The following is an 18,779-nucleotide window of genomic DNA, read 5'->3' as shown; positions in this document are numbered from 1 at the left end:
TGTTGTTGATTGTGTTGGTAACACTTTACTTAAAGCCTTTAATGTATATTGCATTATAAATGCATTCGTAAATGTAAATTATATTGTAGTATATCTTTCCATTAATAATTGCAACTAAAGTTAAAATGCATTACAATATTTGTTAGCATGACAGTTCCTAGTTACATCTGAAATTGGTTATTTGTTATGTGTTTTAATGTGTTATACTGTGTTCAATGAAACAGATCAGTATTATAATTTATTATAACTGTGGTTACAATTATTCATAAGCTCATACAATGCATTATAAGGTGCATTACAAGGCATAATTAATGAATTAAAAAATACCTTTGTCAATCAAAAATGATTTAATGGGCTACATAAATTAATATGGCCACTATCCAGAGATTATGTTTCATATTCATATGAAATACGCAGACACACCGTCTGCTGTACAGCAGATGGCTCCATACACACAGACATGCTCAGGTTGGAGGAAAGCAAACAAGGCCACACACTGCACACGTCAACCATCCACATCAATGTGAAAATATTCACTCCTCAGTGTGGCGCCATACAGTCTGGCATACACTTGTTCTCTGAGGTCCATTAATACATGAGACAATTTAAATCAAGTTAAAAGGTAGGAATGTAACAATATTAAAACTCTTGACCAATAGCAATAAGACAATAATTATTTTCATGTTATGACATGTTGAACTGAATTATAAAATAAATAAATTTAAATTAAAAGAATTGCATAATTTAGGCATCACAACATCATAATGTGCTGTATGAAAAATAATAATTTTGAGATTTTACTAAGGATTATATTTATCCGTGTTATTAAAATATACATGTTTTTAACGATTAACGTTACTAAATGTAACTAAATGTAATACTAAATGTAAAAATGGGAAATGAGCATGCACAATTACTGTAAACATCCAATACTGACAGATATGGACTAATTACGGAACGGATAGACATATTATGTTTCCACTTTTCAGACAAATGACTTGTGCAACTGAATAGAAAAAATAGTATTTTAAAATAAAATAAAAAATAAAAATATGGCAACTCAATAGAAGCCATTAAGAGGCATTCACTTGTGAGGTCAATCTTTTTATAATATGATGTAAAGCCACTACGGAGCTATAAATACACCCCAAGACACTATATTCTCTGCACTTTATCTGTACATCATCTTAACCACAACTGAAGACTCTACCAATCATTCTAATAACTACTCGTTAAACTTCGTTTAAAAAAAATCTGATCAGCTTGACAGAAAAACTGGGATGGGACTATCTGTTGAAATCTGTCACCATATTTGCATTTCCTCCTTCAAAGATGAAGCGTGTATATTGAAATGATATCTTTCATTATACTGAAAGGCAGCATTAACTGTTAATATATTGTCTTTGAAAAGATCAAGAAAATATTTTGAGCTTCCTAAACAACTCACAACATTATGACTCAAACTATGGCATGACTTTATGGTGGGTCAATCTGTCTGACAGACCAATGGCAGCCAAGGGAGGGTTCTGAAAATCTACTTTTAAATAGAACACATTGTAAGGTCAGGATTGTGCAAAAAAGATTATATTATTAGTAGTAATAGTATTGTTATTATTAAGAAGATGAAGAATTAGAACATTAATAATAAAAACACTCATAATGTTATTTTTTTATTATTAATTTATATTATTATTATTAATTTATATTATTATTATTATTATTATTATTAATAATAATAATATTATTATTTATTATTATTATTATTATTATTATATTATGTAATTATTATTATTAATATTAGGGAAAAAAGAAGAAAGTGTTTGTACATAATTAGAACATTAATAATAATAATAACAACAACAACAACAACAACAATAATATGTATTGTTGTTGTTAATATTGATTTATATTTATAATTATTATTATTAATATTAAGAAAAAGAAAAAAGAAAAAGTAGGTGTTTATAAATAGTTAGAACATTAATAATAATAATAATAACAACAATAATAACATGTATTATTATTATTGTTATTTTAGATTAAAAATAATAATTATTATTATTATTATGAAAAATATTATTTTTATTATTTATAAAATAATAATCATAATTACTATTATTATTAATAATTAAATATAAAATTAGTTTATGAATAATTAGAACATTAATAATAATAATTATATTTATTGTTCTTATTGATTTATATTTATAATAATACTTATTTTTATATTATTAAGGGGGGGAAAGAAGATTTTTGTATTATTGATTTATATTCATAATAATAATAATAATAATAATAATTATTATTATTATTATTATTATTATGACAAACTATGGCATGACTTTATAATTATTATTATTGCTGTTGTTATTAACTGATATTTATAAATAAATAGTTATAAAATGCTTAATCCAATAAATAAATAAATAAAAACTTTAAAAGGCTGGACTTAATTAAATAGCACTAAATAGCCACTTTTTCTTATTAAATCATAAGATGGTTAAATCCTCTTCCTAAAGGTTAGCTTGACTGTATTTCACATCATGAGTTGCGTGTAGCTTGGGAAGCTTCTCTGACACTTTATTCTATGTGAGTGGTGGCGGCCCTGCACTCAAGAGCCAGCAACCGCAGAGTCACTATTATACACTTGTACAACACACTTAACAGTTAACACCAATCCGGTCAAGATGTGCTGCCACTGCAAATGATCTACAGCACATTGTCTGGATTAAAGCAGGCTTAATGGCAAATTATCAATTAATGAACACTCAAATCACTTTGCCCTCTGCAAAACACCTCTAATGCGTCCTATTGTACAAACTGCAGCCGGAGGATGCGTCAAAACAGGATCAGTATCGTCTTAAACGAAGAAGCAAAATGTTCATTCCTGTTGCCATGATTCACTGTGGAGAATGTCTCCTACACACACACAGCCCACAGATCTCTCTCCTCCACCTCCCCCGGCCAGCACGCACAGGAGCGAGCCGGAGAAATACTCATCTGCCTGAAGAAGAAGAAGAAGAAGAAGGCGGCATTTTAATCTACTACAACCTTGCTGAAACCATAAATGACACCAGGAAGGAGAGTCCCTCTTTTGTCTCAGCTGAACTAATAGGGTTAATGGGCAGGGTCACAGAGGGTGATTGGGTGGCTATTACGATGGTGATTGATGAAGCGACGGCAAACTCATCTGCTGTTTACCCAAGAGCAAGAGTTCCACCTGTACATCGTCCCTGATGAAAGAAACTCGGTCATACAAAGCTCTATGTTCAACAGATATGAGAAATAAATAAACAAGTGCTGCCACATGATGAAATGTCCTTGCTTGACGATCGCTATGGCAACACCATGGCAACAGCTGAAGCTGCAGTGAGACCTGCGAGGCTATGCATGCTCTCAGGAAGACTGCAGCTCTACGGATCTTAAACTGGCTCTCTTGAATTAACATTAAGTCATTTCGGAAGCCATGCTGGGATTTTTAGCTTTATATTGTTATGATTTTTCTCATAACATTGCACTGAAACTTCAGGTCCTTGTATTCACATGTTTCTATTCATACATGCCATTTCCTACAGTTTATTTAATGAGAGTTCAGCAATACAGGTTCCAAAAGTGGGTTTTCGCAACAATGCCACAGACCATTTTTGGTTCAACAAATAACAGTGAACAGTTTTTTTCTTAGTGTGAAGAACATTTTAAAAATCTAAAGAACCTTTCTCTGTTATACAGAACCATGCGTGTAATGGAAAGGTTAGCTGGATGTTAAAGGTTTGTCATGGAAGCTGCCAATAAAGAACCTTTATTTTTAAGATTGTAATAAAACAAGACTCGCTGTATGTATGGAAATGCATATTGCATGAGGTAGGTGACACCTATTAGATATCAACAACATGGCAATGTTCATAGTTTCCATAAGTGGTTACACAAATGGTAATGCAACTACATCACTCGTTTAGCTCCTAATTTCACCTGTGCCACACACACACACACACATTAAGGTGCAGTGGTAAATGAAGGGGGGGGGCTGAGCTTGAGATCTTGGTGGGTGGATGATGGAAGCCTGGCGTATCATCGCGATGCCTTTACCAGAAATAGATCAACAGAAGCAGGTAGAACATGGAAATCTTACAGATGTGACACATAAAGAGTACACACATATACAGTATATCCATGCCACAGAAGTATGAGTCCATTCCGAAAACATGTCATTTAAAATATCCTTTAATAGAGCTAGAATTATATAGAAAATTGTACGATTTTTGCCATGAGGTTTTACACAAACTTGGAGTGCTGCAAACGTTAAAGCAAAAGGAGAAAAAATACATTAGAATTTTTCCATATATATATATAAATAAAATAATATAATATATAATAATATAATATGATATAATATATATAATAATATAATATAAATATATAAGCATAACATAATTAAATAGACTTTTTAAGGTCAGTGACATTACTATATAACACTTACTTTTTCATTGGCTGCTTCATAACCGATCCTTATTTTGATTCAATTATAATTAGGCAGCCCATAAGCACCACAACAAAAAGCTCTGCTCTAAAGTAAATGCTTTTGTCTTTTGATGCCATGCTCTTTCGGTCTCTCGAAGCTTTTGTGGAAAAACTGATCAAATACTTTGCGTTTTTCCAGTTAAATAATTTCCCTCTTTCAGTATAAGATGAATTTCATGCTCATAAATGATGTTTGATTCAAACCACAGATCTTCATGTATTTCGCTTTCTCATTAAGTGGATCCATGACTTCAAATGGTCCATAAATCTAACAGCCAATGGCTTCACATTACCTTGGAGTCTTAGCAATAACTTTCCCCCTTTTGTGAGATCAAGGTGAAGCCAAAATTTTACATGGTATGTCTCATTTGATACATTCAGCTGTGACATTTAAATATGGTTGATTGAAGATGCCATATATCATGCAAATAGCAAGTTAAAAAAAATGTTTACGCCAAGTTGGATTAATACTTTTAGGCTTCCAGACAGACATAACATAATGCAGCACTTCTAACATGAGCATCTCTGCAATACGATGCAAGGTGAAGCAAATAAAAATCGTTTACATCATGCTATCAGCAAACAAAATATCAGATGGCTCACTGTAGACTTTCAGCTAATAATTCACCCAATATTAAAATTTGAGATATCAATATTATATATTCTAGGGGCTCTATATTCTAGCTGGCCCCCCGGTGTGAGATTTTTCATTTTAGAACATCTTAATTCCATGTCGATGCATCATGCAGCCACTGTATAACATATGTATTGCTTTTATGCTTTTTAAAGCACTGAGCGCGTCCATCTCTGGCTTAGCACCAGCCAAAACACAAAAACAGTCTAATTGCACCGGTGTGATTGTACATGTCAAAGAGTTAAATCAATCACATTTCGGGGGTGGAGGGGGGACAGTATTGAACCTGAGTGGGCACAAATCAGATCTGAGGGGGCAATGCCTCCCTTTTGCCCCCTCTGACGCCAGCCCTGCCTATGACTCATGCACTCATTATGACTCCACTCACTGGTTCAAGGATCTGGTCACAGCATTGTCTGATTGTCTGACAGAACAAAAAGAAAGTCATTATCGATTGATAATCTTCCCCTCCAGTGAGCTCTTAATTGCCATCATATGGCTCCAGAAAACTTGAAAGTTGGAATTACGGCAGTAGTTTTTTTTAAGTCCCCATTCATTGGGCTATTGTAACATTACTCAAAATTACACCATCACCTGATGGTGATAAAATAACCATAGCTGCAATAGTACATTTCTAAAAAGTTTTCAGTGTTCATAATGTCAGTCCAACTCAGCAATGGTCTAGTGAGTTGCATTTGGGTTGCATCACAAATCCATGGTCTCTCCTATGCATATATTGCTTTGCTCTTATATCACTTCATATCCAATATTAACATTTGATTATCTGCAGATGTGCTGGCAGGTCAAGTCAGTCAAGCTTGCATCAGCTGACTCTCAGCTGATCCACGTTTACCTATAGGAATGCGATGCCTATCACAGCATCCCTATATAAGGTCTATTCAGACTGTAAACCATTCCCAGACTCTATTTTCAAAATATCTCCACACTCTACTTCCACTATATTACATTACAAAAACAAAATGTGTTATTTAGGCATAATTGGGAAGAATTGCTGAATTGGCCCTTTTGAAAACATTCATGAAAAAGTAGTTTGTAGCAAGTGTGGTAACAAAGTTAATGGCAGGAATACAAGAACTGACTGTAAAGCCCTTTTGCAGCTTCTAATTGTCTTGCTTTCATTCTAGGGCATGACCCCCCATGACACAATGAGTGACCGTTTATTCTTGGGATCAGAACCAGCCTACCAGACAAACTACTTTTTTTTTTTGTTGTTGTTGGTCCGCTCCCTCAGGTCACTTCTGGCCAGAAAAGAGGAGCAGAACTACTTCGACTTAACCGCTCTATATGATTATATTCAAGAGGACTATCATTCACCAACTGAGTGCTTTCCTCTACCTATGGGAAGCAGACACTTCAACTGTCCAGTATGATTATTATGTATTGTAACTCAATTAAATGGGCTTTCACTGAATAGCTCAGCCAATTCATCAGGAGAAGCTAATAATTAATTGAATACATAGCTTTTTACCTGCACACGCAAAGTGACAATCAGGGCTAAGCATTTTTCTGCACGTAATAATGTTAATAATATGAGATGTTGTTACCCTAAAGTTATTGTCATTGCAAACATGAAAGGACAAACTAAGCAAATAAAAGGATTAAGACTAATTGAAAGATGTAGATGCGTCACTCCAGTCACTCCAAATCTTTTCTACCGAAAGGATAACACGCTGGCATTGCTTTTTACTAGCAAAAGTCATACCAAAAGGTAGATGTACCAAAGCTACGTGTCCAGTCAACATCCCTGTTGTTAATAGTAATATGTTACAAAATGCTATTGCCTTTGCAAACAGTGAAAGGACAAACTAAGCAAATAAAAGGTACATTTAATTCTGTAAGGATTAGGAGGTGTTGAAAGACATGGATGTTTCACTCTAGTCAAAAACCCCAACAAAACCAATCCCTGAATGGCTAAATTATGCGTTCTCAAGAGCTCAACTAGTTTACAGTGATGTTTCCCCACACTTTGCAAGTACACGTGCATCAACTCATGCAGCAGGTGTGCTGTGGCAAAGAGTTACCTGGCTTGCTCCTGCCGTGATGCAGTCGCTGAAGGCACCGCGTCGCGTGAAGAAGGCCAGCAGCTGCTGCCAGCGAGAGGAAGACGAAGGCAGTTCTTCGCTGGAGCTCCGTTTGGCCCACTGCCTCTGTTTGGACCCTGGGGCAGCATGACCGGATGCGGTGTTGGCCCGGCCGCCTCGCGGGTACAGCGTGTTGTTCCCAAAGATGTAGTTCATCACAGCCCTTGGGGCCAGGACAGATCCGCAACAGCTGTCAAGCGCCGAGGCAGTTCGGAAAGTGAAAGCGTGGAAGAAGAGGGAGGGTGCACCTGGATAAGGTTACAGCATCCTCTCACGGATCCGACGACGGAACAATGCCAGCGTTAAGTCGGAGCTGACAGCCCCAAAATCCAACACGCCCAACTCACAACCTTCCTGTCCTCACCAGCTGGGAGATCAAGTGTGCAGCAGTCTCATGCTGGAAGGTGGAGTGGGCAGCAAGAAGGGAGGAGGTGATCGTGCTGCCTACGAATGGTGCACGCTACTCTGGGATGTGACTCCAGCTCCAGACGAGCTGAGACCTGAGAGAGGATCAATGAAGGACCGGGGAGCTCTCTGTGCATGGGGGAGAACCTAAGAGCCTGAAGAAGCAGGAAATGGGTTCAATTAACTGGCAAGTGTTGCAGTCGAAAGCCCACAGTTCTCCAGGGATTCTTAATATAAATGGACTGGGGCTACAAGATCGTCCACGAGCAGGTATCAATCACATAACTTTCTTAAAAGCAAAAGAAAGCCTTCCACTGCGCATTAAATATAGATGCTGGCATTCAGGGTGGTACCCTGATGAAAAAGAAACGACTGGGGTTGTTGTAGTCCTTTTTTTCTTAGGCATGGCCACACTCGGAGGACTCCAGTTCTCCGGCTGATCATTAGAGCCAGCCGAGCCACAAAAACTATTTCAGCAAAGCTATTGATTTTTCCCCTCCTCCTTGCACTTTAGACTAAAAGCTTCATTGTCGGAAAATATACGATTACCTAATGATTATAAAACTTTGTGCTAGCAAACATACTCACGGCTCCGAACGGGAGAGAGAGGCATAGATCCAGTGAGATCCAGGGGTAAAGGTAGATCCAGAAAGCAAGCGTGCGCTACGCGTACAGAAGAAGATGACGATTCCATGCTGTCTGGATGCTCCTTCTGACACAGATCAGCTTTCACACACTGCAGTCTCTTTCCACACACACATGATTCAGTGAGGGGGAGACAAAAGGCTGTGCCTTCACAGGCAGAAAAAAAAAAAAGAGAGAAAGCGATTGCAAAAATAACCTCGTCTTTGTTAATAAGACTAGAATTCCTGCAGATCTCCACCACGGCAACGCTCTGCAGTCAAACCTATTGACGGCGGCTCCGTGCCGGTAAAAACTATCCAAGGTGTGCCACAGGTGTCAAATGAGGTAACAGACATTGTCACAGCTTGTGCTCTATTCCCCCAGGACCAAAACCATGGCAACAGCTTCCACATCAAATAAAGCAAGCAACCCCACAGAGCCTGAGCCCTGCCTTCTCCTCCACCTAAATAGCTTATATTCACAGGGCTTTAATAGAAATTAAAGAACCACCAGCGATGGGCCTTTTAGAGCACAGCATCTGATCGGAGATACTGGCAACCGTCTTCAGTGATACCGGCAATTTTCGAATTAGCACAAGGAAGGGCAAAAAACAAACAAATCTATGACGTCCTTTTGTGGTTAAGGGAAATAATGGCACTAAAGCTGCTTTTAAAAAACACTGTAAATGCATACAGTATTTGCATTTACTAAAAATGAACAATAAAGGGGGTGCAAATAAATACATTAAATAATTATTTAAACTTGTTTCTTTATTTGAAAGTCTACGCAAGCCAACAATGACACAAATCGCTGCCTTGAGACAATGCCCCAGGACATGCTTTCTAGCATTCTCATTTAAATTTGACCTTCTAAATGTTGGTGTGTGTATCAATAATTCATCAGCAATTAAATAAAAACACTGTGCATTTATTTTTCATGAGCGTTGCTGTAGACCCCTCACCACGGCATACCGTCTTCATGGACACCTCGAAAATCCAGACCCCCCCAACATCACAGCAGCTCAAGACTGTTAAAACTCGTACAGAGATTCATGCTACTGTATAATCGCAATGACACTAGATCCAGATCTAGTTCTCGGATCCAATTAGATGTCCTAAATCAACAGCTGGACTTGACAATTACACAATAGCGTGAAACCTTATCCAAACCTTACTGTAACACTGATCACTCTAGATATGTAGTTCTCAACTGATGAGTCACCACCCTAAATTGGGTCACAGGTGTGCAGGGAAAAACAATATATGTAATCATACATAGCCATGAGGATATCAATATAGATGAGCTTAATGTTTAAGAGGGAGCATTCCTTGTAGACATCGACGTGTACATCCAATCAAAAACTATTTTAGTATTTTAGAGCAAACTCCTCCAATAAACTTGGTAGAAGTAGACAAATTCCAACATGGACACTCTCTCATTCTTGAAATTAATTAACAAAACTACAATAACTGCAACCAAGACTACATTAAATTCAATTTAACAATAAATAAACATGGTTTGTGTTGACTGAAATTGTGTGTTGAATTATTGGCTGTCAGGAGTAAAAATTCCATATTCTGTGAATGTCAAGTTAATAAGGTCACATATATTGTTGTCTTTATGCAGTTAATGGTGATATTAATAAAATGACTAACATTCAAACAACATTTTTTTTTTAAGATTAAACACTGAAGTTTTATTAATAACACTATCTAGGGGACTTTTTCTTTTTTACTTTTGTATGTTAAATTATTTTGCTACTGGATTGAGTCGCCACTTAATGTCTAATGTAAAATCTGTGTACCGAAGCAAAACTGCTCTGGGCTTTATTGCACTGCTGATGAAGCAAAGTGCTGTAGAATGGCAAATCATACTTTACAGATAAGACAAGCTCTTTGTCACATTGATAGACACAGGATTGATATTGCACTTCTGTGACTGTCAGAGCAGAACGTCATTGTTCCAACACAAAATGTTCAGTTCAGCCTATGACATGTAAGAGAGAGGCGTGATCATTTAATTACTGTACAGCTCATTTATTTCCCTATAGAGCAAGAGACTACAAAGCAAGCAGTAATATGGGTTCTGCAGACTGTATTATAAGAAAACAGAAAAGCAGAGAAAGAATAGGGGAACAAAGAAAACCATTGCAAATGAATAAACATCCATGCCAATCACCAATTTGTTGCCATTTTCTGCTTCCTTTGTTCATGTGTAATTTAGATTATTACTGTTTTTATAATAACAGTAAAACGTAGGTGGTGCTTGTCTATGCAAAACTCACTGCAATATTAGGGCGTTCTTGGATGTTGTCAGTTGCTAAGATGCTCATGGTTGCTAGGTTGCTTGAATCAATAGATCTCACACCCAAATCTATATAATAATCGGGTCCACAGATCATTTTAATCTATTGTTTTTTTTGTTTTTTTTGTCCACCGGTCAAAATTAATTCAACTAACTGCTTTAAATATTAATGAATGAACATTAATATTAATTTGTTCTATTATCAAACAATTATGCCTTGGCAAAAACCATTAATTAAAAATGATTTATACGAGATTGGTGTTGCATACAATGGGGTCCAACACTGGGGACTTTTCACATTTAACATTATTATCATCCTAAAAACTAAAGTGAAAAGCTGAACCAACAAAGATCATGTCAGTATTTCTTAGTATTTGAAAGTACAATCTGATGAGAATGTCCTCTTTGTCATTTCTTCATACTAAATGTTTAAAATTTAATTCCCAGATTTTCAGTGGTGACTTTTGACACCCAGTATATAAATTAATAAATTAAAATGTAATATGTTATATTAAATTAAATTCAACTACATATACAAAAAGCTTTTGTAGCTCTTCAATCTTGACAACACTGGTTTGACAAATAAAATGATCAAAATGGATCTTCTTTCACTTTTTTCACAAACTAGAACCTGTTTTCTACTGCTATTATACACTTAATCACAAAAGTGTGCCCTCACAAACAGACACGTTTGTTGAAATACTTTGACTCATTTTAAAGATGCCTCTCCATTCTAATAAGCAGCTGTCTCTTTTGTTTACCACCTCACAGTCTGAGCCATTCCTCCTTTTCCCCAACCACCAGCATTATGGGCAATCAATCGATAGCACAATACAAGGACAAAAGCCTTCGGAGCGTCCCTTGCCTCTTCCCCAAGCTCTCAGTCTCAAGGCCAAATGAATTTCAGCAGTAAACACGCAAAGAGATGGAGCAGTTATTTCAGAGATGGGGTGACAATAAAAATGGCATGTGGTGCTACTCTACATGTTAATGTGTATATCTTCTGTCGGCAGACACCGCATGATTGTTACATTATCGTATTCGCAGTACATTTTCCTTTCATGCTCACAGACACACAATTACATTAAAGGTATAAAAATGCAGAACCACCGAGAGGCTTTTAAAATGCAGCATATCTAATGATAGAAAAAAAAACACATGGGGATGAGCTCATGTCATGAGCTTTAGTTATTCATCCATTCATACTGCTTCTAACAAAAATTATTGTATAAAATTGTATATGTATATATATAGAAAAATGTGGTATATGATTTATAAAGAATCATATACCACATTTGCTATATTCCAAGTCTTCTGAAGCCATTCAATAGATTTACGGGAGGAAAGATGAGCGCACAATCACATGGACTACTTTTAAGGATACTTTCATGGTGCTTTTTTTGTCACTTTGAAGCTTGCCATTATAAATAGACATCTACTTGTGTTGTATGGTCTCTCTGCCTAACAACACCTTTTGCATTCTACGGAAGCAAGAAAATAAATTTGGTTAAAAAAAAACAACAACTGTGAATTATAACAGAGTATTCATTTGGGGTAAACTGTCACTTTAAGGCCCGGTTTCACAGACAGGGCTTAGATTAAGCCAGGATTAGGCCTTTGTTCAATTAGGACATTTAAGTAGGTTTTATAAACATGCCTTAGACAAAAACATTACTGGTGTGAATCTTGAGACAAAACAATGGCAGTGACATTATAAAATATGTCAGTGCAAGTAGCTTTCAGTTAAAACAGCTCAAACATGCATTTTAGTCTGGGACTAGCTTAAGCCTTGTCTGTGAAACCAGGGTTACGTGTTTTAAAGAAGTTTATTATCATGCTAAGAGAGTAAAAAAACAATGCAATCACAGCATGAACATTTTTGTTTTCTTTCCTTTTCAACAAAAGAACTTTGTGCCACTTACAATATTTGCAAGGCAAAATAATAAGTACATTTTAAAAAGAATTTACTACAACTAAATCAAACCAAACCAAAACCAACTGAAAACAAACAAAACAAAACCAAAACCAATTGAAACCAAACCATAATACAAAACCTACAGAGCCCCTAAAGGGACAAGGTGATGGTGACCAAATTTGATGGGAGAAAAAATTATATTCCAATGCTTTTGCATTCTCTCGCAAAACTTTTGTGTTCCCCTGAAAAACGTAGTGTCTGCACGCAAAACCTTTGTGAGTGAAACAATGAGGAGGGGGAACGTAATACTTTCGAGAGTGAATGCAAAAACAATGAAATACAATGTTTCCTCCCCTCTCATATTTTTTGTCCATCACCACGTCCCCTTAGGGGCTCTGTTTAAAAAAAAAAAAACACACTAAAACACACACACATAACAAAAATTCAACAACTTTAAAAAAAGAAACAAGATGTATGCTGCAGTTACTTTGCAGTTAAACTGGACAGTCCAAATCTGTGCATACTTTAGTATGAAAGTACATAGAAGATACTGCTTCTAACAAAAACTAAATGATAAACTTACACCTTTAAAACCATGTCCGTAAAGCGTTGCATTTAAAAAGAAAGGAGGATGTTACAGCGGAGGCAATCTTTTCCCCCGCTTATCTTTCCTGTAATTTACATGCACAGCTCAAAGTCATTCTGTCTGGAGCAAACACGTCCTGTGGGCATGCATTTCACAAACCTGCTTCATGTATATAATACTAACTATTACCCACCAGCAACTGCAGCTGCAATCTCCTGGTCCTCCTAATGCTACTGATCAGACGTCGTCCCATCTTTTTGGCGTACCAAATGGAGGCCAGCATGTCACTTGCTAGTCCTGGCACAGTGTGGCATCCAGGGTTTGACAGACCACCCGATACAGCAAGGTACTCCTCAGCTCTGATCCGAACTCCCCACCCACCCCCAGAAGCTGCGTCAAGGTGATCCCATGATGCAGTGCACGCAGGATAGGACAGTGAGAAAGGGGGCTAGGAGCTTGTCCCCGCTTGAGCCCGCCAAAGAGCTTCACGGGTGAACACGTGGACCTGCATGCTGGCCGTAAGGGGACGGCTGGTGCTACAGGACTCTAAACTGTGGTCTGTTAGATTCCCCAAGAATGACACAGCTCATTTTTCAGTAATGCTGTCTCTCTCTCTCCCCCCCCCTCCTCCCCTGCGATCCTCCTCTTTGCTCTCAGCTAGACTAACGGAGGTTTACACAGTCAGGGAGGACGTGGTTATGCTGGAAAGCAACGCGTTACGATGCTGAGACCGTAAAGTGGTTGGAACACAAACAGCATCAGTGGCAGACTGGCATAACTGGGTGTCATGTTATAATGCAGGTAGCTACATCTTGTCAAAAGTTTCACACAACGCATTGAGCTCTATAAACAATTCATCTTAATGGCAACTGCTAGGCTGAAGCAGGATCCTCTGGAAGTATGCAACCAATATTGCCATCTTTGCTCACTGGGCCATACTTTTCAAGCCAATCACCAGAGCTGTAAATGTCATGTGACTAAATCACAGGACACTGGAAAAGTACATCACTAATTGGTTGATCGAAATATCACATTTTATTACCAGTGACAAACTATGCTGAGCGAACATCCAAGGCAGCAGACAGGGAAAATTTGTTTGGCACACACCAAGTCAAAACCCATATCTATAGGAAAAATATATATTCTACTTTTTTTTTTTTTTCATGATAACACAATTGATTGATTAACATTAATGAGTCAGACAGCCTGCCTAAATTAAGACCTACTGTAATCCACGGATCTAATATGATGTTACACATCAGGTGTTTTCCCCCAAATGTTAACAAAACATTCACTTAAGAAATAACAGATAATGTTTGCGTGTATACTCACCAAAACAGATATTTTGAAATACTGTAATTCTGTGTATATGTGTGTAGATCGGGATCACACGCTGTCTGAAGCGTCTTTTTGCGCACGCTTCGGATGTGTCAGTCAGCATTGAGCATTATTGTTTTGTTTACATCAGCATGATGTAAAAATCACATTTCATTGGTTCAGAGTCATGCCATCAAGAAGTTGGAATGCTGCGTTTTACATCACAAGAATAAATTACATTTTAAAATATGTTAAAATAGAAAACAGCTACTATAATCTCTTGGTGAGCACAAGAGACTTCCTTCAAAAAAAGAAAACAAACTTTTGTTTGCACATTTGATTTGATGCTACTGTAGATGTTCCAAATATTCACTGCAGCTTTTATGAGGTCACATCCTTCAACTCTCAGGCAAAACGCCCAATCTCTGATAAGACTACAAAGAGGTTATTCGGACGCCAGTTCTGCAGCAGTAAACAAAAAGTACCAAGCAACTTTCATGGATCAAAGTGATCTGCACTAAATGTGGGGATGATAATGTAAACATAATTTTTGAGGTCACCCAAAAGTGAAAATTGCATCATTTACTCATCCTCAAGATATTCCAAACATAAGACTGACTTTCTTCTTCAGACACAAAAGAACATATTTTGAAGAATGTTGAGTTACAAAGTTACAATTTTGAGATATAAAGACTATATAAAGTTATAAGACTGAGATTATAATTCATATTGCTAGATATTTGTAACAAATAAAGTTGCAATTACAATCAATAGCATTTTTTTTTTAACGAGTCACTAAAATCCACAAGGACTGAGACAAAATCTTTATAGCTCAGCAGTAAAAGCTTCCTCTTCAGTTCAAATAAGACCATTTATTGACACTAAACTGCAAAAAGACAGCTTGCGATGAAATCTTAAATGTTGTCACCATTTCACCAATGTCACCATTGAGAAATTAACACAAAACCAGTCTCATTTAAACAGCAGTGATGCATATAACATACAGCAAGTGAACCTTGGCAAAAAGAGTAAAAAATATGACATGATTTAACACACAAAGATCACACCAAGTGGAGTCTGAGCTTACTGGCAGCCATTTGGTCTCCTTGTGATCAGCGGTCATGCGTCACTTTATTTGGTAACACATGGGATTTGAAGTCTTCACGCTCACCGTACACTTAGTGCCCCGTCACAGATCCACTTGTCCCCACAGAGGCTACAGGCTAAAACAAATTACTGATTGTACCTGAGTCAGAAAAGCACCTTATTAGAATTCAAGGCAGAAACGCCTCCACCTCCAGCTCCCATTACTTTATATGGCTGGACAAAACTAATGCACTTACTGCCCTGCAGCTCCAGCCACATTACTGCATAACTCTCCACCGCTGATGACAAGCACTAAAGACATGAACACAATACAAACATGGAAAAGCCCAAGACCAGAGAATATGAAAAGATTAGTTCACCCAAAAATAAAAACGCAGTCATCATCTCCTTAACCATGTCTATGCTACAGTATTACTTCTTCAGTGAAACACAAAAGGAGATTTTTTTTCTTTTCTTCACGCAGCTCTTTCCATTCAATGACAGGATCACTGAGTGTCACAGTATAGTCAACACGCATGATGAGTTTACTAATTCAATAGCCTTTAAAGGTGAACTAAGTAACTTTTTTACCTTAACTGAACAGCTTCGGAGTCATTGGAATGGTTATATTACTTATTTCGGGTTGAATGGTGGTCGTTTCGCACCCCCCTGGTGCCCGTGAGCGGAAAATTCGCACTTGCAACTTTGAGACGGCGGGCCGCCACGGCAGGAAGTATCGCGTGATATCAGGTCTCGCGATGTAAACAATTGCTTTACGGCCAAAAGAAATCAAATACTGTCATTATTGCGCTCCCTCACGCTGTCCGAACTCGAAGGAAGAAGACGTTTTAAAGAATGTCCCATCTGCTTTGATGTCGTTGATCTACTAGCCTCTGGTGTCTGAGAATCACCAAAGAGTTTTTACAACAGTGTTGTCAAATATCTATTCCGAAGCTGTGGAGGGAGCTCTAGAGAGAAACCTGCGAGCAAAAAGCGAGAATACAGCGAAGAAATCCCGAAGCTACTGAGTGCTGCTTTAATAAACAAACAGGGGGGAAATAGGGAGACCACCTGGTTGTTGCTCTGTTGCAGGACACATTTTGCAGGACACGTGTGAGGGATAAATTTACTACTACTATACGGTGTAAATATTGATTTACATCTGTTGGAAAGCCTATGTGTCATGAAAGCATGTTTTAAATAAGTGAACAGTTGGATCAACTTAAAAAAAAATTACTTAAATTGGTAACACCTAAAGAAATTAAGTTTTCTCAACTTAAATTATCACGTTTTATCGTGAGAAACGTGATAATTTAAGTTGAGAAAACTTAATTTCTTTAGGTGTTAATTAAATTTTTTAAGTTGATCCAACTGTTCACTTTTTACAGTGCAATAATCTTTGCTTATTGTGATCGGCTCTCAATTTGCCCAAGTTCAAGAGATGCCATGTAATCTGGCCGGTTTGATCAGGATGTTCTTATCCAGTATGTATCTAGATGAAGTTCTGGCTGGTGTAGCTGTATTTAACAACTTTGATGAGGTCCACATTGATTCCTTTGCTCCTTCCAGTAGTCATCATCAGCGTAAAAAATCCCTCTCTATGACTAGGTTGGTTGGTTGGTTATTTTCTCAGTAAAGAACATGATAGCTGGGCAAATGGATTTTTATAAGGCAATTGCATTTTTAGTGTTGTGTTTCTTATAGTGGTATTGTAATATCAGAGAAGGAGGGAAAAAATAAGTATACAAACATAATTGAAATGCGGGATAAATAAACACACTCAAGGTAAAAAGGAGAACCGACAACTAGGACTGAGAACTAAGGACTATATATACACAGGGAACAAACGATAAGGCTAAACGAGACCAGTGTTGGGTAAGTGACTTTAACAAAGTAATTAGTTATAGTTACTAGTTACTTCTCACAAAAAGTAACTGTGTTAGTAACTGAATTACATCATTACAAAAGTAACTAATTACCAGGGAAAGTAACTATTGCGTTACTTAAAAAAAAAACAATGTTTAAATATAAGAAATTTCTTGGATACCCCCAATATGAAGTGTTAAATGAATGAAATGGACACTAAATAGAACATCTTATTATTATTATTATAAAACATTGTACACTAATCTACACTAGTTTAATGTTGCTGTGGGACAATGTGAGAGACACCTATTAACTTAAATATTAAAATATTATCATTACTATAGTGGAACAACAAAACACAATAGATGGTTTAGAACTTTTAATATTTATTGCACAGACCACAACCGGCCAACAAATAAGTCTACAAATAAATGATGCTTCTTAAAGGTGCATTAAGCAACTTTTCATGTTAAAAATACCCGTTTTTCGAACCCATACATGCTTAAACAATTGCCTGATGGGCTGAATGAGCCCTTCTATGATCACTGCGATTGCCTCTATAATCCTGTACAGTAAAATAAATAAGAGGGATTCGGGTCGGAATCGACTGGGCGTGACGTCATGCGCGTTCACGCTCACCTGGCTATGTCTGGCAGGTTTGTGTATTCGCCGCCATTATCCGCATCAGCGAAGACAACTCAAGCGACTTTTGCAAAAGTAGAAGATGGATTCAAAGAGACCGGCTTCTAGTTCATCCCAAACCCCAACGCAAACTCCACGTAACCGCGTGCACAACTCTGGTTGCAGTTTCACGTGTCGCCAGAAGGGGGCATAGTTCTGCAAAAACTCAGAGACTTGCGCAATGCACCTTTAAGAAATGTACCAAAAATAAATTAATTGAAATATACATAGACATACACTAGTGCATATAATTAAAATGATAAAACTCACACACCTTACACTTATTTTCTTCCTCACAATAGTAAGTTTAACAATAAGTGCTCTCAATATAATACTGAACAATGTACCAACATAAATAATAATAATAAAATATAATCTTTTGGGGGTTTATTTTTATAACCTACAGAGAACGTCATCAGAGGTTGACTAGAACTTCAAATTCTAGTCGTGTTTGCTGCACGTGTTCACAACCAGTCAAACAAAGATGTTTTCATTGAACGTTCCCTGCAGGTTATTTTGGAGGGTTTTTTTTATAACCATGTTATATAAACTAATTAAAACATTGCATATGATACCAATATGCTACAGAGATTATTCTAATGCTGAAATGTGTAATTTATTTATAAGTAAAGTATTTATGCTCGCATTGCTCGGACACATTCGGTCTCTCTCGCGCACTGTCGAGTGCGTTCTCGGACAAACTTGGTCTCTCTCCCGCACTGTCCGGCACGCTCGCGGCGT

At 37.1% G+C, this 18,779-nt stretch overlaps 1 protein-coding gene across 15 annotated transcripts in view; it reads right to left on the bottom strand.

Moving 5' to 3' along the window:
* Positions 1-18,779, bottom strand: part of dlg1a (discs large MAGUK scaffold protein 1a) — a 133,941-nt gene that overhangs the window by 57,919 nt on the left and 57,243 nt on the right. Inside the window, exon 1 of one of the 15 annotated variants that reach the window (XM_084425394.1) lies at positions 7,195-7,425. The exons of the other annotated variants lie outside the window; for them this stretch is intronic. Coding sequence (XP_084281520.1) covers positions 7,195-7,410 — 216 coding nt within the window. The 5' untranslated portion in view covers positions 7,411-7,425. Of the gene's footprint in view, positions 1-7,194; positions 7,426-18,779 lie in introns of those variants that run through there. 15 annotated transcript variants of the gene reach the window in all.

Source organism: Rutilus rutilus (assembly GCF_951802725.1).
Source record: "Rutilus rutilus genome assembly, chromosome: 12".
NCBI lineage: Eukaryota > Metazoa > Chordata > Actinopteri > Cypriniformes > Leuciscidae > Rutilus > Rutilus rutilus.
The sequence above is the reverse complement of the archived record's forward strand: the minus strand, read 5'-3'. Positions and strand labels throughout refer to the sequence as shown.